The sequence below is a fragment of the Pleurodeles waltl genome, chromosome 6, assembly GCF_031143425.1.
Source record: "Pleurodeles waltl isolate 20211129_DDA chromosome 6, aPleWal1.hap1.20221129, whole genome shotgun sequence".
Lineage (NCBI taxonomy): Eukaryota > Metazoa > Chordata > Amphibia > Caudata > Salamandridae > Pleurodeles > Pleurodeles waltl.
In genome coordinates this window covers 565,053,821-565,080,902 of record NC_090445.1, presented here as the reverse complement: position 1 = coordinate 565,080,902, position 27,082 = coordinate 565,053,821, and the positions used below count along the sequence as shown (strand labels likewise).

General features: G+C 42.5%; 1 protein-coding gene across 1 annotated transcript in view; it reads right to left on the bottom strand.

Annotated features, from left to right (window-relative positions):
- The window catches only part of LOC138299981 (bile acid receptor-like), a 579,850-nt gene that overhangs the window by 333,888 nt on the left and 218,880 nt on the right, over positions 1–27,082 (bottom strand). The window contains exon 3 of the mRNA XM_069238746.1: positions 3,448–3,582. Coding sequence (XP_069094847.1) covers positions 3,448–3,511 — 64 coding nt within the window. The 5' untranslated portion in view covers positions 3,512–3,582. The remainder of the gene's footprint in view (positions 1–3,447; positions 3,583–27,082) is intronic.

Here is a 27,082-nt window from a genome sequence, read left to right as displayed (position 1 = left end):
AGACAGAAGAGGTGACAACAATTGTGAAAAGTATATGTTAAAGGCATTAGGCCTCTAAGAGTGGATTGGTGGTACTCTGTGTTACAGCCTCTAGACATACAGTGCTGCATACAGTCTCAAGGATTATGGTAGTAGGGAAAGATTTAGGTATTACCTAACATCTCAAAATCCCAGGGGAAGAAGATTTACCTTGTGAAAATCCAAGTTAGGCCTTTGTAAAAGTGCTTATATGTTGTTTGTTTTAGCTGTAACTTTGTAATTTAAACATTGTATTTACCTGTGTGAGTATTCAAGTCCAACATGACACATGTAGATGTCTACCGAGTTCCTATGTTAAAAAACAGACATAAAAAATCCATACATATACACACATTGGGGGGCTTTGGGTCAACTTTCTTCAGCCATTGAATGCATGATTTACATTAATGGCAGATTCCTAATTCTTATGATGAATTGAATATATTGTATCATTGTTTTACTAAGATGGACACCAAGTTGCTTTTGTACATGGTGGCCACTCTGGAACTTTGAAACAATGGTACACTATGCCCAACACCATTCCTAGGTGGACACCCACTATGTTAAATTTTTTACTTATTTCATATTGTAAGTACAAGTCCACCACGTATAAGCAGACTCATTTTCCTTTTTCTACTATTATTCTTTCATTTGATCCTGGATAGGCTTGTTGAGTTTGTGTGTGCTTTACTGTAGATGGGTAAGTTGGTGAATGCAAGAGTGGGTCAGTAGGCTAATGAATGGATGCATGAGTGCAAGGGTGGGTGCATTATGATGTGATATTAAGTGTCTAAACTCACCAGTTACTGAAGAGGCATTTTCAGTTAAAGATCAGCCCTATCCGCATCACCAAGGTATGTTAATTTTATAGTGAGTTTTGATATATTTACTATTTGTTCAGTTTGAAAAGTTAAACGATCACAAATGTAAAACAAATTTTGCTTGTTCATATTGATAGTCATTTTTGCTTTGTTTATAGAGTTTTTTCTATGCACTACTATTGACTTAATTCATCCTTGCCAAAGTACACAATTAATTCTGGAAACAGTTCTACATGAACAGATGGTAGGATACAATGTAAAACATTTCAAGAAGTGATTATATTACTAGAACCGTGCATTTATGATCATGAATTTGAATATGAGTCATGGACAATATAGTAAACAGAATGAATGTTTTCTTTTGACTTGTTTCAGGTTTTCTATATGTTTACACCTACCCCTGGTGAAGTGCTTAGATATGCACAAAATGCATTGAGTAACATTTGTTATACAGTGGACTAGGGTACAAACATATTTATTTAAATGTTTTAAATATATTCTAATGAAAACCTGATTAAAAATCAGAACCTTTAAAAATAAAATTAAAATGTGATACTGGAAACAAAGAACGGGTTCGATGTATTAAATACTAGTTGCAAGAAACTGGTCACCAATTGATTTGGTGTAAATCCGTCTAGTAGTTTTTAGAGAAATTAGCCTTTAAAAAAGGGGCCCTTGCTGGGTATAAAGAGGTTAGATTTTAACAATATGAGCAGGGGCGACTCCTCCATTAGGGCGGAGGAGCGTTGCCCCCCCCCCCCACCAGCAGCAGGAGCTGTAACCCTTTCACCACAAAGGGATAATAAACCAGGTTTATTATCCCATCCTGGTGAAAGGGTCGGGGCATTGGGGATGACAGCCACAGAGGGGAGTGCACAGAGCACTCCCCTCAGAGCGCATGTGTGTTTGGCTGGCCGTCTCGGTCTGGCCAAACATTCATGCGCATAGGCTCTCCCCAGCCCCGCAACACAGTTGCTCTGAGCATCGTCAGGATTGGTGCAAGGCAGGCTGGGAGCCTGTGCCTGCCTGGAGCGACAAGGGACAGAGGAGCGGCCGGAATGGAGGTAAGTTTTTTCTTTGTTTTTTTTTTAAATCGCCCCCCATTATACCCCCACCTCTCCACGTGCGCCAACCACCACACCCCTTTAAATAGGAGCGGCCCGCAACTGGATATCAGGACCATTAACTGCAGAGTTCAGCATTCTGGGTTTCGTAGACCTCAAATATACTCAAAGCTAATTGGATGAGAGCCTTTTTTTCTCTTCATTCATCTTGGGGTCGCGGATCCAAAGCCAAATCTGCAAACACAAAATAATCTGACTCACTGGCCTCAACTTTGAGAATAATGTTGTGACTGACATTACAGGTTGCTTGTGTTAAGTCTCTGACCCTGGAAAAAAATCAAAGGTGACATAAGGAGGTGGGACGAGTAACCTCTGACCACCGAGCTCTTGTGATGGAGAACAGAATTGTTTACATTAAAAAAAAATCGCTAGTTTTTCTACAGATGTTGCAGATTCCTGGCAGGATATCACCATAACCCTTACATTTTAGTTGCTATTTATTCACCCACATATGTGTACTTTACAACCTGTACTCAGTAGCCAGTGTACTCAGTATGGTTTTATGCAGCTCGCTAAGAGTATTCCAAACTACAGATGTTACGTCAGTGGTCCCCGGGGTGGTTGGAATAGCATAAGGGACGTGTAGGCTCCATATCCCAACGCCCTCACTCATCACATGATGCAGCGCATCCAAGTACACAGCTGAGCCTCATTTAGGAGCGGTCTCTATCTGCGAGGGAGAGTACATAAATGACGCCATGAAGCTGCTCTTGTTTGCCCTCAGCCTGAGATTGGTAGGAGCGAGCATGCAGAAAAGCTGCAGGAGGTGAGCGACTTGTTAGAGTGTTTAAGTTAGCCTGCTCATATCTTGATTAAAATTATCAAAGTAACCCCACCTTAATTGAGGTCCATAGGGGGTTATAATGCAAACAGGCAGGTCTGCTGCCAGACTGATTCATTTAGCCTATCCGTGGTGTGCCCGTTCTGTTTGAGGTCCACTGAGCGGTCAAAATGACACTAGGGACGTTAGCACCATTATTCCCTGGGTTGGTTTAAGCTTCGCATTTGACACCTATGTTACAATCCCTAGCGCCTTTGCTCACGCCGTGATGTGGGGCACTGGAGTGCATAGGGACGTCTGTACTACCATTCATGTGTAGATGTAAGTTTTATATTTGCACCCACAGTACACTTTCCAGTGCTTCTACACTCTTGTGCCTGAAAGCATTGCGGTTTTCCCTGAGGGTTGTGGCCCAAACCGTGACTAGGTATCACAGTGCAAGGAGGTTCCCTATGATGAAGCATGCCACCCTTTGGGTGAGTGAGGAAATTCATCCTCTAAAGGATATCTTCCTTGTAGCTAGGCTCCGCATCTCTCTCTTCCTTATTCTTTCTGTCCTATTTCTGTCACAGACCTGAGGATTCTATAGTGATAAAAAAGTGAATTATATGGGAAAGTAACCCCTGCATGGCTTTAAATTCTAACCCCACTTAGTGATTAGATAAAAGAAAAGAGAACATCAATAAAAATCTATTCAACCTACCATAGTACTGTAGAGGTTCTGAAAGGCAGTAAGCATCAGGTAAAGACAAATAGCCATTTGCCATTGTCGGCTCAGATTCCCAGATTCCACTGTATCAGTCACTTTTGAGGGCAGTAGGCTTAATCCACTAAAAATCTGAAAACAAAAAAGAATGTTGTATAAATTCAGTGTTTGAAAACATATCTTTAATCTATGTGACATTAAATACTATAGCATAGGCTCAAGGACATATCTAATTTGCTTTGTATATATAAAGTGGCGACTTTAAAATAATTGCCTTCAAGTTTTCTAACACCAAAAACATGCAAACATTTCCAGTGTGCTTTAAGAGATTATCCTACATTTGTATGTTGATGCCAGCACTGGGGCAGGAAGAGTGATAAGGGATGTTTTTTAATTATGGTAATCCACTGCATCCAAATAGGACAGCAGTTTAAGGGGAGAACCTAGAGTTTGGCGGGCAGAATGCTATTGCCATCAGTAGAAGGACAATACACAGCCTGCCCTGTTTACATAAGGTCTTCCACTAGGTCTCTCAAGGATGGGATCCACTGTGTTTAAAAAATACATGTGCTTCCCAGAATGTGCACAAAGGGGCAGGATGGAACAGCTGACTGTCTTGCAATCACTTTGGGAACAACCTAAGTTCTGATAGGATGTGTTGTGAGACCTGTGAGCAGAAATAATTTGATATTTGGGTTGTTAGTGTAGTGCATGGCGGTATGCTCTGAAGAGTTGTAGTTGGGCTACATATTAGGCTCTTCAATAGGTGTGTAAATTGATGAATAACAGGCAGTAGGTGGCGTGGTAAAGCAGTCCTTGGGAAGTGAGGGTTTGTGGGAGAGAGTCAGAGTGTGTGTAGGAAAATGGCTGTTGTTGCAGTTACCCCCCAAATTCTTGCCTGATATTGATGCTGTCTTGACTGGGAGTGTGCTGGGATCCTGCTAACGAGGCCCCAGCACCAGTGTTCTTTCTCTAAAAATGTACCATTGTTTCCACAGTTGGCACACCTCTGGCACACAGATAAGTCCCTTGTAAAAGGAACCAGTGGGTCCAAAGGCCCTGTGACCAGGGAAGGTCCCTAAGGGCTGCAGCATGTGTAGTGCCACCCTAAGGAACCCCTCACCTAACACATGCACACCGCCATTGCAGATTGTGTGTGTTGGTGAGGAGAAAAAGGCAAAGTCGACATGGCATCCCCTAAGGGTGACATGCCCACAAAATACTGCCTGTGGCATAGGTAAGTCACCCCTCTAGCAGGCCTTAAAGCCCTAAGGCAGGATGCCCTATACCACCAGTGAGGGCATAGCTGCATGAGCTATATGCCCCACAGTGTCTAAGTCCATTCTTAGACATTGTAAGTGCAGTGTGGCCATATTAAGTATATGGTCTGGGAGTTTGTCAAAATGAACTCCACAGTTCCATGATGGCTACACTGAATACTAGGAAGTTTGGTATCAACCTTCACAGCACAATAAACCCCCACTGATGCCAGTGTGGGATTCATTATAAAGTGCACACAGAGGGCATCTTAGAGATGCCCCCTGTATTTTACCCAATCCTTCAGTGCAGGACTGACCGGTCTGTGCCACCCTGCCACTGAGAGATGAGTTTCTGACCCCCTGGGGTGAGAGCCTTTGTGCTCTCTGGGGCCAGAAACAAAGCCTGCACTGGGTGGAGGTGCTTCACACCTCCCCCCTGCAGGAACTGCAACACCTAGCGGTGAGCCTCAGGCTTCGAGTTACAATGCCCCAGGGCACTCCAGCTAGTGGAGATGCGCAGCCCCCGGACAAAGCCCCACTTTTGGTGGCAAGTCCAGAGGGATAATTAAGAAAAACAAGGAGGAGTCACCACCTCAGCCAGTACTACCCCTAAGGTGTCCAGAGCTGAAGTGACCCCCTCCTTGCAAAATACTCCATCTTGGTTTGGGACCAATAGGGTTAGGAATGTGCCCCCCTCCCCAAAGGGAGTGGGCACAGAAAGGGTGTAGCCATCCTCAGAGACAGTAACCATTTGCTACTGCCCTCTGACCCCTAAAAACGACCCTAAAACTTGTATTTAAGGGCCCCCTGAACCAAGCTAGTTAGATTACTGATGACCTCACAGAAAGAAGGACTGCTTTACTCAAACCCCAGCAGGGAAGGAAAGGAGACAACAGCTGACTTGGCACCAGCCCTATGGCCTGTCTCCTGCTTCAAAGAACCTGCAGAAGAAAGGCGACGCGTCCTGCAGGTCCAGCGACCTCTGAAAAACCTCCAGAGGACTTCCTGCATCACAGAGGATCAAGAACTCCTGTGGACAGTGGCCCTGTCCAAAGAAGAAAAGAAGAAATCTCTTCTAAAGGACTCCCACCTCACTCCAGAAGCATAAGTCCTAGCCACTCTGCACCCGACACCCACGGCCCGAGTCCAGGTGGCCCAACCGACCAGAGAGGACCCTCAGGCGACAGCAACCAAGTGCCCACCCTGGGTTGACCGCTCCACCCCTCTACGATGACATCTGCAGAGGGAATCCCAAGGACCCTTCTGATCGCAACTGCCCTGGACTAAGATAACCAACGCCAAGGGACCCACTGCACCCACAGCCCCCAGGCTTTGGATAAATCAACACCCGGTGCAGTGAAGATCAACAGACGGCCCTCTTCCCTGTCTGACTCGTGGTGTGCCCGAGACACCCCCCGGACCTCGCCTGCAGCGCCTGAGTGACCCCCAGGGACCCCTCATGGAGTTTCATTGGAAACCAGACGTTCTCTTTGCATTCTGCACCTGGCCTCCCCAGTGCCGCAGAGGGTGTGGGATTGGTGCCTACTTGGGGCCCCTCCAGTGCTCCTCTAATCCCCCCTGGTCTGCCCTCCAAGCCGCAGGCACTTACCTGCTGGCAGACAGAGTTCTGAGTACCCCCTGTCTCCATAGTAGCCCATGTTAAAATTACTCAACTTTGACCTCTGCACACGGCTGGCCCCGTGTTGGTGGTGGTGGGTGTTTGGGGTTGACTTGAACCCCCAATGGTGGACTACCTATAACCCGGAGTCTGGAACTGTAAGGCGTGTACTTACCTCTAAGACTGTACTTTATTTTCTTCCCCCAGGAACTGTTCTAAAAATGCACTGTGTTCACTTTTAAAATAGATACCTGTTTTCTTAAAAACTGTTTACTTGACTAAAGTGAAACAAAGTTACATTGGTGTCTATGCTAAGTACTTACCCTCAACAGTATTTAATTCTGAACTGTCTAGTGGTTGTAGTAATAAAGCACCAAACAGATATTTTTCTATATAAAATCCTATTGGTCTGGAGTTGTCATTGAGTGTGTGTTTCTTCTAGTGTCTACAACAAATGCTTAACACTACCCTCTGATAAGCCTAACTGCTCAACCACACTACCACAAATAGAGCATTAGTATTATCTATTATTGCCTCTGTCAAGCCTCTTGGGGAACCCCTGGACTTTTTGCACACTATGGCCCTCATTACAACTTTGTAACCGCTGCGCGGCCGCCAATGCGCCTGCACTTCCGCACTAGCCATTACAAACCGAGTTTCCGCCCGCCGGCCCAGCGGTGATGTTGGCCGCAACACAGGAGCCGGCTCCAAATGGAGCCGGCGGTGTTGCGACTGTGTGACGGGTGCAGTTGCACCCATCGCGCTTTTCACTGTCTGCTATGCAGACAGTGAAAAGCTCCATGGGGCTGTGCCAGGGGGCTCTGCGACTCCCCTTTCCGCCAGCCTTTTCATGGTGGTTCCTACCGCCATGAAAAGGCTGGCGGGAGGGGGACTCGTAATCCCCTGGACAGCGCTGCAAGCAGCGCTGCCCTGGACGATTAAATCCGCCGGGACCACTGTGGCAGAAAAACGCCGGTCCCGGCAGTGCGACTGCGACGCTTCCGCCGCAGTCGTAATACCCAGGATTGCACTGCCAGCCTGTTGGCGGTGCATTTGACGAAACAGCCCTGGCGGTCTTTCACCGCCTGGGTTGTAATGAGGGCCTATATCTCATTTTCATATAGTATATACAGTGCCAGCTTCCTACAGTGTGGTTTGTGACTTTGTATAATTTTATGCAGGTGATAAAGCCTCAGTCTGATGCCAAGCTATTAATTTTGAATAATGGATAGGAATTTTGCACTCTGATCAGGAGTAAGTGGCTGCATTAAAATTGGAGGTGAGTAATCCAACATCTCATGTGAATCATACTTTTTTGGTGGTCCAGTCAATTTGTGGTTTGCTGTTTGAGTGTAACTGAACTAGACAGCAAGGTTGGTTGACAAAGAAACACTGTATTGAGTGGTGGAAATGGCTACTAGGAGGGCTGTGGATTTGGTGTAGGAAAATGGAATTTGGTCCTTAACAGTATTTCAGTATGTCAGGTCAGTATAGAAGTAGCATTAGCATAGTCCATAAAGGTATGTTCTTAATAAAAGAAAAGTAGGTATGGTTTCAATGAACCCCAGTCTGAGATTGACTGATTTCTGAATTGACCACCAGGGCTTGGTATTTGTGGGTAGTTTTGGATCTACTTACTGGTGAAGGGGAGAGTATCTCTGAGATGTTATATGCATCCTTCTGCAGCCTGATCTAATATGACATTCTCTTTGGTTTAGGTTTGATGACCATAGTAATATCACTCAAAAGACATGTAGGCTATTGATCTTAAGGAGCATGTTCAATGTGGGGAAGCCACAATAAGTAGCTATGGGTTATCACTCAGGACAGAGAAAAATACACTATTAAGGGCCTGATTTAGAATACAACAGAAAGGATACTTCATCACAAAGGCAAAGCAGTATCCATTCTGTGGCCTGAAGGTCCGCCCACCTCATTTAGATTTGGGTAGACCTTCAATATGTTAGTGGCAGAGACTACTCACTATGCCGCTGACAAACACCTCCAACAGCCCTCACTTCATCGTGCCATCGGAGGTCTGGCCATTTGACCATCTGCTCGATTTGGAGTGGGCGATCAAATGGCAGGTTTTCACTGTCCGTCACTCCAAGGTAAAACCTGGTGATAAGAAGCAAGGACATTTCCCATGGCAAAGGGCTCAATGCTTTTTGTATTTAAAAAAAATAAAAAAGTGGGAGCTTTGGGATTTTATAAAGATATAAAAAGTATTGAATGTTTGGCGTACACCTCCATCATATTGGCAGAGCTGTCCGTTTCATTGTATTGACAGGCACTTCGTCAGGTTGAAGGAGTATGTTATTCCTGTCCAGCAAACTATGAATGTGGCCCTAACATTCTACATTCAGTGTTGAAGGTATACATCAGTATGACATCACATTCGATTGACAGCACATTGAGATGCAAAATCAACCTTGGTACAAAAGAATATGTGTGAAAACATTTAGGAATACAAATCAGATTTATGTGCAAAGTCATACTGACTTGCACAATTACCATTTTTAAATTATATAATTGCAACAATTACATCTTACATAAAGACGTAACACTGGTGGAATCCGTATGCAAGGTTATAGCACAACTGGAACGCATACAAGAACATAAATGGAAAACTTTTGTAAACGTCATTGCTACAAGAATAATAACACATGTTCTCTTACACAATGATACAAACAGTATAACAATAACCATAACGTAGCATGGCACTAGGCAATGTAATGTAGTGGCGAAAGGCCCCCGCAGCATGTTAATTGTGAAAGTTATACAGGTGTTGGCGGCAGCACTCTCCTCACTTTGCAGAGATAAGTAGTTCTTGAGGCATGCTCATGGTACAGGGTTCAGCCGGCGAATCTTGTAATTTGGCATAAACCTTCGCTCTTGTGTTGCTAACAGCAACATCTCTCAGCTAGTTCTTAGTCCCAGGGGGTGGATATTTTATCCAGTATCGAATCAGTCTATGCTTCTCCAGTAGTACCAACACCATCACTATCCTCAGGAACCATTTTAAAGTATCCCATGAGTATAGCCATTGGTTTCACATTCAACGGGTCTTTAAATATCCCCAGTAATCTGCAACACCTCCTTCCAAAACGTTTCGATTAGTGGACATTCCAAACTAAATGAAAAAGCCTGTTGGCTCATACAGCCAGTTGGCGCAATGGGTAAGGTTTCCAGGTTAATTGTAAGTGAATAACTGGGAGAGCATTACAACCTGTTTTGGAATTTAAAGTGTAGCAATTTGTCTGTAGTTAATTGATATGAGTTTGTTCCGTTCACAACAATACTTCCATTTCTCAACACCTATACCCAGATCTGCCTCCCATCTCCCTAAAGCATTAAGATTAGGTGGGACACTTGGGGAGTGGCCAAGATGGAGGCGGGAGCAGTTGCACAGGAGCGAGCTACATCTAGCGCCGGAATAACTGACTTTTCCAGGGGTTTAAACGACACCACCCTGCCATGGCTGTCATCCTGAGAGGCGTCCCACCAGCGACCACCCGGAGGGGAAGAGGATCGCCAGACAATATCTCCTGCTGCACTGACGAGAGGCTGTGGCTGCGCCAGGCGTGGTCACCCTCCAAGCAGACGGTGCACTCTTTGAGGCACGGTACTACTGAAGTGAAAGGAGCGTTTCCGTAGTGACTGCAACCTGGAGCACCGCCTCTAAAGTGCGAATTACTCCACTAGTGGCAGGGCACTGTGGATTGGAGAGGCAAGTTGGACCGTCCCCTTCTCACTGTGCTTGCCGCAGAGCCCCCGGCCTACATTTGCCCTGCTGCCTTGCCCTCATCACGTGCAGGGAGACCCCCTCCAGAGTGTGCAGTGGGACTGGGGACTCCCCACTAAGACCTGAGGAGGTCAAGTTTTATACCCAGGCCCCTAACATCTATAAAGAGAGACTGGGCCCCTGAGGTGACAAGGCACCCTCAGCCATCCTCCCACAACCAATCTGCGAATATAGCTGCCTGGGCCCTCAGGAAGGACCTCTGGGGCCCCTTAAACCCTGCTGCTTTCACCCTTATCTGCAGCTATCACTGGGGGCCACTGACAGATGCCATGAACTGCATGTGAGGGAGCGTAATGGAGGCTCACTAGCTGGCACATAACATCAGCACATCGGATGCACTCGTGGATGTGAGATAATGGCCCACCTGGTTGAAGAAGACCCCTACTGGAACATTTCAAAGTAGTCGTGGACTGTAGTGGCGGGCGGTGTCCTACTGGCAGTGCAGGGCCGGTGGTGGAATCCCCAGAGCGCCCTGCTCGCCTGCACGGCTACTGCTGGATTTCCACCCAAAGTGTGGCGGAAATCCAGCAGTACCCATAATATGGTGGGCGGGAGACCGCCAGCACTGGTGGTCTCCTGGGGCCCGCAGTTTTGGCGGTCTTCAAGGAAGACCGCCAAAGTCTTAATGAGGGCCTATATTTCTTTATGTTCCTCCTGCTGATTATACTGAAGGACTTCTTTAAAGATCTTCTGGGTGTGGCACTTAATAAGTTATTTCTTCCCCTGGAGGATGGGGGCCTCAGCACCCACAACTATTGTCAATATTATGCTGCGGCACAGTTGCAGTGGCCAATGCGATGGCTTGCCGGTGCACCACTGCTTGAATGTGCAGGAATTCTAGACGAACTAGCAGGGCGTCCACTGTTGCATAGGCTCTTAGATGCTACCCCTGTCGGAATGCAGACAGTGTGCTTTTATGGATAGCTTTACATGTCTGGAGGCAGTACGCATGTGACGGGTAGCGGCACACCCTATGCACCGAGTCTCCAGATTCATGCTATACTGGAATGCACAGGCTTGAGAACAATGTATCATATCCAACAATGGGAGAAAATGGGGATTGTAACCTGAGCAGATGTGATGAGCAAAGAGGGATTCTGTACCTTTGACACCTTGGTAGTGGTACATAGACTGGGAGCAGTTCTTGCTGTTTCCTTTGAGGTGTGATGCGGTGAACTTGGGAGTGTGACTGGGAACAACCACTTATAAGAGCATCACTTGAGACATCTCTGATGGTGGGTGGGGGGAGACTCCACCAAGGCTATTGCATGCTTATATTCTACATTATGGCAAAGACCTTTAGGGGAGCATGCAAAGCTGCAGGACTGGTGGATACTGGCACTTGGAACTGATATTTTGGATATATTGTGTGACTGGTGCCTTCAGTCGGTCAGGCATGTGATGCTCAATGCTCATTTTTGCCTTATCTTCATCACGCATATCTTACCCCACACAATGTTAGAAAGATGTGTTTCCTGGTGGGCGGGCCCTTGCCCCAGGTGCAGATCAGACACTGACGACTTCCTCACATTGTGTGTCCCTGCGAGGTGATACATCACTTCTGGGAGCAAGTCACAAGCACGGTATCGGAGGTGATGAACTGTTTGTTACCACTGGACCTGGTTCGGGTTTGCTAGATGTCACTTAAAAAACTAAGGGCTTGCTGCAATTTCAAAACCTGGCATTGGTCTAAGCTAAACATTGTGTCACCATGGCCTGGAAGTTGCCTGTGGCACCCCCGCTGAACAATTAGCAGGCTGATATGCTTTGGTGTGTGCGTGCCGAACTAGGGGTGCACAGTTGGCTGCGCATAACAGGGGCAAGATAGATGGTATGTTTTATGTATTTGACACAGCTAATTGGACCAAGCTTGGGTCAGTTTTGTCTGAAACAGTGGTAGAACCAATATTGCCTCTTCTAAGGCAGCTATATGCGGATGTTTCAGCGAAGCCACCCTATGGCCTAAATGGAGAATGCATCAATCAAATTAAAATAAACAGGGGGATGCGCCAAGGCTGTCTTGGCACAAATCTTTTTCACCTTGTTTATCCATGGTCTTGAGAAGTATTTGATAACTGATATGAAGTAAATTATTCCGTTAAGTAAATGCCCTGTCCCTGTGTTGTACGCAGATGATGAGGTTCGGATGGTGCGTAGTACAAAAGGGCTCCAGAGGTTATTAGCTGGCTTGCTTTTTTTCTTTCTACAAACTAACTTGATTTGACCACTAACATATTGAAGTATTTTATAATGATAAGCGAGCAAAGAAATCCAAAAAACATAACTAATACAAGTGCGTTCCAGTAGGCTCTTAAGATGTTTAATTATGTAGAAATTTTATTTGACTGAGGCATGAGTTGGGAGACATGTGCATATTGTAAGGCAGAACCAATTCGTAAGAAAGACTGAGGCAATACACATTTCAGCCATAGTAAGATAGAAACCAAATAAGGAGATGATCACCATATAGAAGTCCAAATGTTTAATAGTGGCTTCATATGGTGAGGTTCTGTCGGGATACACATGTATAAGTAGGATAGAAAGGGCGGAGAACAACTACAACTCTACAAGGCTAATCTACATTTATCTGTCATACTGAACTTGGGGTCCCATATTTGGAGGATCTAATCGAAATATTCCTGCTGTTATGGGTCTCAATATGTATGTCTATTATTTGTTTTAACAATATATGCATAATATTTCATGGTTATTTTAGTTCTTATTGTCATATGATGCAAAACTGAAATGTTGTTCTCTGCATACCAATCTTCATATATTGTTTCAGCAATATATGTATTATATTTTATGGTTATTCTTGTTTTTTGTTGATTGCCATAAGATGGAATGAGGAAATGCAATACTGTGCATACAAATGTTTACATACCCTTTTTTGGCCAGATTGAGCTTAATAAAGATTTTAATGACTGACTGACTGAACCTTCCCATCCACAGATACCGAGCTTTGCTTGCTGCTGTTACAGAATTCCTCCTTCATCTTTGAACACTCCAAGTCATCTTGGCTCCTGGCATCTCTACCACTGGATGCAGACCATCGTATTTGGGTCCCAGACTATGGGGGTCATTACAACCCTGGCGGACGGTGTTAAAGCGGCGGTAAGACCGCCAACAGGCTGGCGGTCTTTTTTTTAGTATTATGACCATGGCGGTTACCGCCATGGTCATCCGCCGCTTCCCCGTTCCGCCCGCCAGGGCGGAGAAGACCGCAGGGCTGGAGACCTGGGTCTCCAGCCCGGTGGCTGTGACAATACCGGTGCCGGTATTGTGACCCGGCTTACCGCCGTGGATTTCCAGCGGTAGGAACCGCCATGAAATCCATGGGGGTAAGCACTATCAGTGCCAGGGAATTCCTTCCCTAGCACTGATAGGGGTCTCCCCCACCCCCCACCCCCCATCCCCACCCTGACTCCCTCCCCTACACCCCCCACCACCCCTGCCACCCCCCAAAGGTGGCAGGGCCCCCCTCCCCACCCCAATCCCCGACATTACCTTACACATACACACCCGACATGCACGCAGGAACCACCAACACACATACATGCACACACACCGACATACATGCAAACACACAACACCCCCGCCCCCCTCCCCTAACGGATGATCGACTTACCTGTTCCGTTGATCCTCCGGGAGTCATGGGGGCGGCTCCGCCAATACCACACCGCCAATAGAACACCACCGTGCAGAATCACAGGACGTGATTAGCTCGGCGGTGTTCTGTTGGCGTGGCGGTGGAGCAACCTCCACTTCCCCGCCGCCCGCAAGTATGGCTGTTGGCGGCTCTCCGTCGGAAAAACGACGGAGAGCAGCCAACAGTCATAATACGGCGAGCGGCAAACCGCCACTACTGGCGGTCTTCCGCACGGCGGTCCCTCGGCGGTCTTCTTAAAAGACCGCCGAGGTTGTGATGACCACCTATATTCGGGTAGTTTGGGGGCTAGTCGACCCTCTCTGTTTCCATACGTGGTAGTCACAAGACATAACATTGTCTTACGTGGCTCACCAGTCAGTCTACTGCAGATAAAGGGCTATGAGACAAGCTTTTCTTCACCCTGTGCTCCCGAGGTCAGTGCGCTGAGGTGCTTATGGAGTGTTTCTTATCTCTTTATCTCCATTCCCTTTCCCCTCTGTGCAGTCACTTCAGATTCTGGAGTGCATCACACATCTTATTTGACTGATAGGTGAAGGAGTGTGGTTAGATTCCCTGGACTGAATTCAAGTGATCGTGACAGTTGTGACATCACATTTAGAAGCAAAATCAAAGTATGGTGCACAGTAACCTTTGGTGCTTCATCAGCAGATGCAGGAAAGTCACATTTAGGACGAATCACACAAGTGAAAAATCATATTTAGGTGCACATTCACCTTTCGTGCTACATTAACAGGACTGTGTAAGTACCTCTGAGAGCCTCATGCAAAATAACCCTTGGTACGACATAAACAGGAATCTGAAAACACTCTTACAAGCAATAATCACATTTGGATACAAAATCACTTAGTTGAAAATCACATTTAGGTGTAATATTAGCCTCTGTGCAACATCAGCAGATACAGGGAAACACTTTTAGGTGAAAAAACAACTAGACACGAAAATACATTTAGGGGCAAAATAATTTGCAACACCCACAATGTGGAAACGTTTAGGGACACAAATATGCAGTACATATATGCAGATGTAGTACGTAGATGATTTACTTCATTATACATGCACTGCAGTGGCAAGCACTCTATAGGCATGTAGTACTCTTAGTAAAGAGTAGCTAATGATGAGACTGAAAAGTCAAAATAAGAATGGCATCTTTATCAAGCAGTAGTTGCAAGGGGCTGAACCGAGGAAAGGGCACCTTTGCATACATTTTGGCGCTGATGGCGTGCTGTTGCACACAGCTAAAGCTGTCTATAGCCTAACTTCAAATAAATCCTCTCACTAACTCACTCAACATGAAGTTACTTCAAATACACGCACTTGAGTATTCACTGTCCTTTTGAAGAGTGTAGTTAGAATGGACGTCATTTAAGGGTTGCCAGGGGTTGCAGCTGCAACCCCTGTCTTGCCCTATGTGACTCCTAACTGCCTTTGCGACCCCCTCCTCAGAAGTGGCAACTTCAGTGCCAGGAACCTAGTGACAGCTCTTCTTTATGGACATCAGTTGGGGTACCACTCTGTTTTCTGTCCATTTTGTATTACACTAATAGTAAATAATAATACATTATTCACTTTTAGTGTAATAAAATTGAGTACAATTAGCTGGATTATGGCCTACCATGGTAGGAGGTTATTATCTTTGGAAGTGTAACATTGTGCTCTATCTTACTTTCTTGTGCGACTGATGGACTGAGAGGGTAAATCCCTTTACATATTTTGGTGGTCCTTCCAGGACCTGACTTATTGAGCCATTCTAAGATGACAGTTTCAATTTAGGCACGTAAAACCCATTGTGTCACTCTGGTAAGAGAGCTAGGTGACAGCATTGAACAGCTGCACTGAAACAACAATTAATATTTAAGTAAAGGATCTTGCCTGGGAAACACATTTATCCACGTGATACAGGACGAACACTCGAGATTTCGAGTTTCATTAGTGTAATGTACTGATTTTCGAAAAACAAAAAGTTAAACATATTAGACAGAAAGATTCACTGTCTGGTGAGAGTGAAGATTTCATATTGTACATCTCTACCCTACGACCTATAATTGAAAAAAATAATTTCCCTAAATTTCTTACATTGTCAGCTTTTGTGGCAAAGAGGACTTCTGACTGTAAAACATTTTGTTTACAGTAATGTGCTGAATATGTAAAAATGTCATGCTCTTACTTCGATTAGTTTAACCTCACCCCAATTTTCCCAAGTTATTTGCAGGTCAGTAAATGGCTCTATTATGCTTTTTATATCGAAATATAGGATAATGAGTCTGCATCTTGCTGCAAAATGCATCCTCGCTATTTGGGTCCAAGCCCAGACAGCAATGTTTGCCAATTGTCTGTCTGCCTTTTATCTCTCTGTGTGTTTGGACTGAAATACACCACACAGGTCTGTCCGTGATGCACTAGGGCAGTGGTTCCCAACCTTTTGACTTCTGTGGACCCCCACTTTATCAGTACTGGAACCCGGGGACCCCCCACTGAATTAATATTGGAATCCGGGGACCCCCAAATAAGCCATTATTTTAAGCTGGGGACTCAATCTGTTAATATTACATTTTCTAAGCAGTCATGGACACCCTGAGGAGGCTTCGCGGACCACCAGGGGTCCCTGGCCCACAAGTTGGGACCCACTGCACTAGGGCATTTACTGCGCTAGTCATGATTGGGTAACGTGATGTGATGTGGAAATAGTATAGGTAAAGTAGATCACGTTGGATTTGTGAGTATTATATTATGTTAAGAATCACCCTCCTCAAGAGAAACCATGGGTCTGATTCACAAAGACAGATGTAAGGGTAGGTGTCCCATATTCCGACCCTGCTCAGGGATTTTAGGGGTAAGCAAAGAGAACTTGTGGCTCACTCCTAGCTTTATTCTGTAACTCAGGAGGTGTAGAAGAGTATGTGACAGCCAAATGTATGAGAACCAGGCTCATACTAATTTGCACCACTCAAAAACAAAGTACTCTCCTTTGTGCCTTAGCCTTGGGATTGAGTCATTTGTAAGGGGCTATTTGCAGGGTGTCCACATAAACCCAAGCTACTGTATGACAAAACAATTATGGAAAATATCACGCCTGGGGTAAACGTTTCTTTGGAAACAACTCAGTCTAGACACACGATAAAAGCAACATATTCATCTAGCTTTTTATGTATTACTTTGGTTGGCTTTTAAGCAGAAAGAATCAATGAAAAATCAGAACATAAATGATTGATTCGGATAGTTATGTCAACAGTTTGATTACAAATGAATTTTCAGCAACCATATTGTCTCCACTAGTTAATTGCATAAGTGATAGTGCTTTTTGCAACTCCTCCCTTTAATATTGTGTTAGAGATATTCATAATGCTCCTCCTGAATTCTCAGTTCACATTCAGCATTTCCAAACACAAATAGACAAATGTAGTTCCTGCAAATATGTCTTATTTTTTTTTTAAAAACAAAAAACTATTCAGTCTTTTGTATGAATGTAACGTATATGAATTTTTATACAAAGCCAAACATACTCTTAAACCAGATAGGAAAAAAACAACGGCTCATAAGCTTGGCTAAAGATCCTGGTTAGTAGATCTCGCTACTCTTATTGTAGGTGCAGTCAATCTGGTCCAAGATAGGTGGCAACCCATGAGGGTAACAGTGGTAGACTTGAGCCACAGAATCTGTTCAAGTACCTTATGCATCGTTACTGATTATTCCATTCATGTGGAATCCTGTAGAATTGGTGCTCCATAATTTATAAACTTTAAATACCACATAAAATCAGACTGGTTTTGTCAGGGCAGATTGACAAACAACTGCTGTAAGAGACCCATATTGTAGCTCGCAGTGGTGGAATCAGTTCTATTTCCAACTCCGTGGTGGGAAAAACCTTCTCCTACTACAGGCCTGCGACGGACCATACGTTTTTACTGCTGTTATAAAACCTGTGACGGTTGTGCCAGATTTTGATCTCAATAAATGCATTATTAGCGCAGGTCCTTCCATTGAGTACAACTGCAGGTTCCAGAGGGAGTTGTGAGTTCCACAATTTCTTCCATTTATAATAGTTTCTTTAGATAGAATTGTTGTTGCTGTTCACACCCATCCATGAAAAAGGGGGCAAGTTTCTGTGTTATCCAGTGTTGGAGTTGTGTGATCCAGCGTTAGAGCTCTGTATACAAAACTATTATGTTTCATAAACACTGAATTTCTGTTTAATTTGTCCAGACGGAGAGTTGTACCTTCTTTATGAAGCTGATCTAAATAATTGAGCCCTCCCTCTTCTGCTTGCCGTAATTTTGGTGATTTCCGCCAGGTAGTGAACATCTTCTTTAGATACAACTGGGCTTTGCGGGCAAGGATATTTTCTATTTTCTGACGCTGCCCTAAGGTACAAAATAGTAGAGCTGAACTGTGTAAAAATACGAAATTGAAGATCATGTGAACAAAACATAGCCAAAAAGGACTAGGTGATTTTTAGGTCCGGTGTTAACCAAGCCTTTTTGATTTTTACTTAACTTGTATGTACGATTTTCTTACTGAAATGGCTTTCATCAGCTCTCTCCATCCGTTCATCTGTTGTGCCATTCACATTTTGCTTCTGCCCACTATAGAATACTGCATGGTTCAGTGGATCAGCCTACTTCAGCCATGGGCTGACTTTGAGTGATTGAATTTTGTTTTTTCACAGAGAGCATATCAACCTTCAAGGTAGTTCCCTTCGACATCAGTGTTTTTGTTTTAACTTTAAAATTACTTTAGTGTTGCCTTTGTCACAGCAGGGCGTTCTACCATTTCTACCAGCTCTTCATGTAAGCAAAGGGCACATTCCAGTTTTATCACTTCCTGTCTACTGCTAATGCTGTTGTAAATTACTTTTGGAGTGTCCTTTGCTGCTATTTTATAGCATACCAGATGTTTTCAATTTGAAACAGTTCTTTATAAACTCAGTCTTTTTAGTATGCGCACAATGAAATGCATTTATAACTCTTCTATGCACGTATGTATTTTACATTTAGGACTACAATTATACTTGCAAACCAACTTAGTTTGCATGTCCATCTTGTATGGATTTCTAGATTTCTTTCCGTGCTCTTGTATGTTGAGTTTACATAGACATCTAACTATTATATTACTAATTTAATATTTGCTGTTTAATCCAGTTTGCCATCCTATCTGTCTATAAAACCAACCCTATTTGTCTACGCAACCATCTCAATTTATGCAACCCCCTCACTTTAGTTATCTATCTATCTATACAGCCATTTATATCTATGCAACTATCTGTATCACTATCTTTGTAACTCTTTTTGTCTATCTGTGTCTATTCAACCTTCTCAATCTATGAAAGCTCTGTGTTTGCAGTCATCTCTATTTAGCTGTCTATCGCTGCAACCATCTAGCTATGGAATCAGACTTATCCATCTCTCTATGCAACAATATCTGTTTATACAACCCTTCCTATCTGTCTTTGCATGCCTCTCTATTTATCCATCTTTTCAATCCTGCCCATCTATTTGTAATACAGATTTACAGAAATATTGTTAAAACAAAGCATTGGCAAAGGTAAGAGTCTGGTAGCCAACATTAGAATTATTGTATTTTAAGGTCTGGTGTTAGCCAAGACCTTATGGTTTTAATTCAATTATGTACACAGCATAGTTCATTTTGGTGGTTTTCAGACAGAATTCATCTATTAATCTGTCATGTCATATTCACCTTTTCTTCCACATACTGTAGCACTTGTTATGATGCAATGGGTCAGCTCACATAAGCCATTGGCTGACTTTACAGCATGTAAGTTACAGCATGCTGCCTTTCCTCAAGGGGAGCTTGCACACACACACACACACACATACCCTTCAGTGCCAGTGACGACTACTACTACTATAATGTGTGCTGTATTTTTAGATGAATGAGGGCCCAGCTGCTTCACCAACAATAAAGGTTTGCAAAAACCCTGAAAAAACAAGAATTGCTAAAGACAAGACTGCCTGCCAGCGCCAGACCTTTTGACTTTCCTAGTGCTTGTTTGAATGTGACTCTGGATGTGATTAATTCTTGCAGGCCTTTCAGCTGTACTACCTTTGTATTTCAAAAACACTTATTTAAGTTTAAACTTATAAAGCATGTTTTTAAGGTGGGAGGAGTTGTCTGCAGCAATAAAGTGGATTTATTTTGTATGAGGCTGATAGTGAAGTTGGGTCTAATACACCTGAAAGGTATACAGGATTCTTGGAAACAAGTTCATATTTATTCTATTCATGTTGTTTGCCCACATCATCTCTAACTTGGACCAATGCTTAACATATTTAAATAGAAAAACGAAAAACGTGATGGGTGTAATGCTTTAATTAATCTCAGCCACTGGGCACTACATGGGCCTCATTCCTTTCATGTGTATTGCATACTGTGCCATGCTAGACAAAGACCAGCCACATGCAAATCAACTATTATGTAGGTCCCCCCCTACACAAGACAGGAAGGATCTCAATATCTATGTGGGCCTTTTTGGACATTTATCAATGTGGTGCAGCTTGAGTCTAATGGCACTGTGTGCAGGGGACTCATGTTAGTGCATAGCTGTTGGAGTGGACCCGAATATGGGCTGAGTAACTATAAGTATCATTCCACTCATTTATTTTTATTTACCTAAGTAAAGTATGTAAATAACTCCATAAACAAGTGTTAAAAAATATTATTGTAGGTGGTGTGGTAGGAAGCTTACTGTATTTTCTGCCATAAGTATTCTACAAGCCTAAAAAATAAATGATTACTACTGCCCTATCTTAGTGTTCCCATCACACACCTGATATTATCAAGTTTATTTATTTTATTTATAACCCCAGTAGATAATGTAGGCAATCTGATCTGTTGGAGACTGCGATAGCAGAAATCGACTGCTCACTATTGACACTGGAGCTACTCTGTGCTCTGCCTGCTGCACCCTACTCTGCTACTTTCACATGTTGGATCCAGAAGCTAAATGGCACATCAGCTCTCCTCACTGGCATAGACTAGTCCTTCCTCTCTCATCACTCCAACCTCTCCCCTTGAATTATATGGTCCTTGAAGTAAAAATGTTCAAGGTTTGGTTAAGGTGGAAAATGTATGAAAGCCCTACTATGGTAGTGTTCAGCTATCCCTTCTTAAATATAAGTGTAATTTTACCAGGTGAAATAAGACTCTAAACGTTCACTGTCGGTGCTTTATGGTGTGACGTTCATTTTTATAGTGTTAGAGAGCAAACATTATTGATAAAACGAATCACTGTGATTTGACATGTATTTAAAATCCTAACTGAAAAACGTGTTAGAAAAAGAAACGTGCAGCTTTAATAGTGATTGACATGGTGGCCACCATGACGAAGTGCAACGTAAAATAATAAATGTTTTTGGAAATGCATTTTGTTTAATCATAACTAAATTTACTGGCAAAAGATGAATAATATTAATGCACTACAAAACTAATGGTTTGAAGTTACTATAATGGTTTATTCTTCATGTTTAGCATTCGTGAGAAAGGCCGACGTTTTAGTATTTTTCCAGCACAATGTTTAAATGTTGCTGATTTCACTGAAATGTTTACAAGCTTAGTTTAGTAAAGATGTGTGACTTGAACAGTGGAAAAAATATGTACTGTTCTTGCATTACTTGTGATATTTCTTCGAGATATTAATTGTATGTTTTAACAGTAGGCTTCAGTGCTCAATTTCATGTTCCATGTTGCTTTTTATTTTGTAATATTGTACGGAAGCTGCTGACTGGAGGCCGGAGAGGAGCATAAGAACAATGAAAAGAGATGCATCAGAAGCACAGGTGAAAGTTTATTGGCTGCACAATAAACCACCTCACAGTCTTGTACGATAGAGGCTTAGTTAGTAACTTTTGGGACTTTATTATAGCAAAGTTTTAGGTGAAGTAGCTTAGTTAGTAACTTTTGCGACTTTATTATAGCAATGTTTTATGGTGGGTAAGTCAGTTCGTGCTCCACTTACTGTGCTGATCTTGTAATGAGTTAGATGTGTTTCTGTCTTCGCCTATGATTCTAACAGTTTAGATACATTAGGCCCCATTATTACTGAACTGTTGCCCCATTCATATTCCTGTTGTCTGATGCTGCCTGAAGACCTGCAGTTCCTGTGCTCTGCTGAGGAAAGGACTGCAAGGTGCTGTTTCATTTAGGAGAGGTATAATCAATGTGCATTTATTTTTCCTTTGCAGGTTTCCCTTTAAAAAAAAATCTAACCGGATGTTTTTGGTTAGCGCCATAGTTAGATGTTTTCCAAATTTTTGTCTTGTTTATTTTTGCATGAAGCCCACACATGCATTTCAAATTAGAGTAATAGTTAGGGATGTGTGACCTAATATTTGCTATTAAATGTTTATTAATTGATTGTGATTAATTCAAGTGCACAAAATAAATGTATGCTTTTTCTATTTTTCGTTTAATTCTGTTCTGTTGTTCTCTTGGAGTGTCTAATGTTAAATGCATTGTCAAGACTGAGATTCTTTGCATCCTCAACTCCCAAGACTAGGGTTATTTCTACTTTATATGCTTTGATTAGAACAGATAATACAGTCCCCCTTCCCTACCTGAAACAACAATGGGAAAAAACCTTTAACAGAGATATCTCTGAAACAGAATGGGAACGTACACTACAGAACTTACCTAAAGCTTCGCGGAACGCCAGATTTAAACTGATTAATTTTTATGTCCTACATCAAGCCTACCTTACGCCCGCCCGTATTAACAAATACTTCAACAAAACCGCAGAGTGTTGTCCAAGATGTAAGATAATAGACGCAGAATTCAACCACATGTTTTGGGAATGCCAAACACTGACATCTTACTGGTCTGAGATTTGCCAAAAATTATCCCAGATACTAAGTAGGACTGTGTCATGCTCAATTGACACCTGCCTCTTGCACGCATTTACACATTCTACTAAACATAAAGCCTCAGACAGATTCCTAGACTTAGCCCTAACCCTGGCGAAAAGAGAAATAGCCAGCAACTGGAAAAATCCTGTGGGCCCTAAACGAATAAACTGGCAAAATGAACTACTTAAGTGGGCTACTGCCGAAGGTACTCTGCTACAAAAAGAAGCCAGAACCGGGATCAGACCTCCTGAAGTATCAGATAACTGGGAATTAATAATGGATTCACTAAGAACCGAACTAACCATACAGCACTCCCCCAACACTCCATAACCAAGTCCAAGTTGCCTATACAAATACACAAAAGCATTCAGCCCTCAAAAACAGAATATAGCCCTCCCATGGACAAAGTCAGCTGACCCCTACACATACAAATTACCCCCAGAGACTCAATTAAGTTAATTGAAAGTCTTCAGCTTTCCTATTGCAGATGTTATATCATTAAATAAGTACACGGACTGAGGGTTTAGGGTGGGAATGGGGAGGGGGGGGAGTTGGATTTTGATGATACCAAATAAATAATGTTTACTAAGAATGAATCTCTACCAGTTTAAGTGCGCAAATAAATAAATCTAATGTGTTATACAGAGAGATGTGAAGAAGGAAGTACAGTGTAAACTGTTTTGAATTGCTAATAAAATCAATAAAATCTGGTTTAAAAAAAAAAGACTGAGATTCTTTAGATGCTTTGGACAACCTGTGTTGTTTCTGCACTTTTATCATTTGGTCTTGCGCATGATCTACGTGAATTTAGCATTGTTCATTTTAGGGCAATAAATGTTTAAACTTTACTAAACTGGTGTGGTGATTCATGGCCACATAGGTCATGGTGTGTTTAAATTACTGACACATATTTTGTTATTGTTAGATGGCTATTGGTTCTCTTTTTTTGGATGATTTCTTACTCCTGCCTGAGTCAAAAGATACGAGTCGACCTCTGAGGGCGGTAGATGTCTCTGTCCTTTTAGGTGTCACTTTATTATAATAATACAAAATAATATGATGAGGTCACACGCCCACTGATTTTGGTAGCAGAGGATGGTTTTGTCTCAGTAGGAGGGAAACAAACCTAGTTTTGATGGTTTTGTCTCAATAGGAGAGAATAATCCAGAATTTGAGATATTTGGTTTTACCAATGCATGATGAAATTTTGATTTTTGGAAATTTGGTTTTGCTGATGCTTGTTTAGATGAAATTTCGTATGTTCCCAGTGTTCCTAGTGTTTGAGTTCTGAATAGGGTGTGCGCTTGCAATGCTTTGGCAAATCGCGGGTGAATTGTGATGTATGAGGGAAATAGGGAGTTTGCATATTCCAAAGGGTGAGTGTAGGGAAGTTGGCGTTGAGTATGGTGTTTTGTCCTCAAATTGACCACGTGGTTGTTGGTATACGGACCCTGTGTGGTCTAAGACTCAGGAGTATTGTACAAGTGTAGGAGACACTTGGTTGTTGTTGTAACTTGTTTGCTGTATTTGGCCCATCGGGCGTGGTTGACAAATAGTATTACTAGAGTGTGTATTAAGGGAGTGTTAGTTTGACAGATACTTGGTGATTCCTGATAGCTCAGGAGGATCTGGTATTAGTCAAGGGTAAAATTTGAAATTTGCTGGTCAAATTTTATTTACAAATGAGAGAAAGCCAAAGCTGGAAGAATAGCTGCCCGAGCTAAAAGCCAGTTGAAAAATCAGTCTAAAGTGCTTGTGCCCCTACCTGTAGTGAGCAGACAAGTTGGTTTGTTGATTTTTCTTTAGAGCTTGCAATATTTTGCATTTGTTTGTGTGAATCGGGTTTGAAGGACGAGTCGGTGAGGCTTTGTCATTCGCTGTGTGTGTGACATCACTGGGTCTGCGCTGACATAGGTCAGTTGGTAAAAAGGAGCCACGAACGGATTGGTGGACAACCATGAACAGCTATCAGTTGAGAGGAGCAAGCAAAAAGGATTTTGGGATTTAATTACTTCTTATTTTGAATTTAATTTAGTTTTAAGTCCATTTAAAGGTAAAAATGAAAATGTTCAAAGTGTTAAAGAGTGCGATATGAGGACATGCTTTTATTACAGTCAGAATAGGAGAAATTTCTCTGCTAGAAGGTACACCTGCATACATAGTAATTGAAGAGAAAGGCCCCTCAGCATTTATTTGGTTAAAAGTGCTGCAAAATAACGGAGAAGAGAGGGAGCTTAGCGTTTCCTGCTTATGGAACTTTTAATATGAGAATTTTAGAAAATCTGAGAAGAATACTTTTAGAGTTAAAACCTCCTCTGAGACCAGCACAATTTAAAGCTTTAGCTATTTTGGGAGTGAGAAGCCAGACAAAAATTAAAATTTGAGTGATGAATAAGAGAAGTTAAGAAACCTTTGCTAGAAGTAAAATGGGCTAATGAGCAGAAAAAGTTTGGAGAACAGAAACTTTACAGGGTATTGAAAATGTATCCTGCAATTACAGAAGAGAAAGAGGACAGTGTCAAACCAAAAAAAGAATAAGAATCCTGAAGAAACAGTCAGTGAGATGAAGCTAGGAGATCATTGACTCATGATAGTGACTCAGATGTTGAATTTGTAACACAATTATTGAGAAATCGTGCTCCTCCATATGCAGCACAAGAGACAAGTCCAGGTACTAGTACTGGTCTAAACGCACCACCTCCAGTAGTGGTAACACAAAGCCAAGTATAGGTTGCAACTAATGTTCCTGCTATTACAGTTACTCAGACTCCTGTGATTCAAACTGTAGCACAACCAGTAGTTTATTCTACAATTCCTGTTAGTTCTACACTGATTATTACAGTACTGGTGGCACCACAGATTGTTCAAAATCCAGTGATAGCCCAGGTGGAGTCTACACCGAATTCAGTTACTCCAGTGCAAGCCCAGACAATGCCAAGGTATACACCAGTAACAATATTGCAATCAAGTTCCTCAGTACTTACAGGTCAGAGTTCTGGAGTAATTTACTCAAGAAATCAGACTGCTCCAATACGTCCAGAAGCATTAACAGTTCCTGTCACTACTGGTCCAGTTGTTCCATTGTATGCCCAGGGAAATAATGAGAGCAATGTACAGAATCTTTTTAATACAAATGCATAAATGGGGAAACTCAATGCAACTTCAGTAGGTATGTCTCCAATTAGTCAAACCTTTGATCGAACAGGTCTGCTTAGACTTAACTTACTCCAGGACTTCACAAAAAAATTGGAGAAATCAAATTCAGATTCTAATTCAATTTTGATGACTCCTGAGTGAGTAATGGGTTCACCATGTAATACTCCATAATGTGTGCCCAATGTGAATAATAATGTTTCTTTACAAGGCTTGACAGCTCAGAAGTTAACAGACTGGTTGGACAAAATGAGTGGAGTGAAAGCAATTGCTGAAGGGGGAAGAACGCTGAATTGGGCAAGATTACAATTAGAATCAAATGAAATGATTGAGGGAACACTTGAATTAACTGGAATAGATTCATATAACAAAGATGAGTTATGCTTCATGTGTAAAGATGTTACAAACAGAGCAGGGTTGGTATTTGCAGAAAAATATTCAGTAGATATTGAGAAATCAAAACCATTGAAAAGGAGTTACAGATTAGAATTTGATTCAAAAGATATTGAGAACAAGGGATCACCTGGAATGAAAATTCATATTTAGGAATTAAATCAGAGTATTAAAACATGGGGAGCATTAGATAAATGGGAAGGCAGATGGGTAAAGAAAAGGGATCTGATAAAAAGTCTGGAAATTCCAACTCTACTGACACACAGCAGACTGATAGTCCAGTAAAGATATTACCAATGAGAGAAATTCCTGAAGGGAATTATGTTCATGTCCCTTTGAGCAGGAGTGATATTTTGTCATTCACAAATGATTACCCAAGATTGATAGAGAAACCAGTGGAATGGTACCAACAGACTGATAGGTTTGTGAAACTCACAAAACGTATGTCGGAGGATTTAAATATTTTGTTAGAAATAGTGGTACCAGCTGATTTATGGGTCAAATGCAGAAGTAGCATTGACTGTCTGACAAGAGAACCTCCATGAGATCCAGTTACAGGTACACCATCTCCTGATGTAATGAAAAGCTATTACTGAGTGATTGAGTTTTTGAAATGAGAATTTCCCCTAAAAGCATTGATTGGCAAAGTATAGATAGGACAGCACAGGAAGCAAAGGAATCGATACATGTGTACTATGAAAGGTTGCTGTAGTAATTTAAACATTAGTGGTACAGGGACAATAGAACCTAAAGACATAATTTATTTTGTGTTCAGGTTTGTTAAAGGGTTGAGACCTGAAGTTGGTAACATGCTTAAGAGTCATTTGATTTGCTGGCAAAGAGGTGTTGAAGCTTGTTTCCCATTGTGCAAGTGTGTGG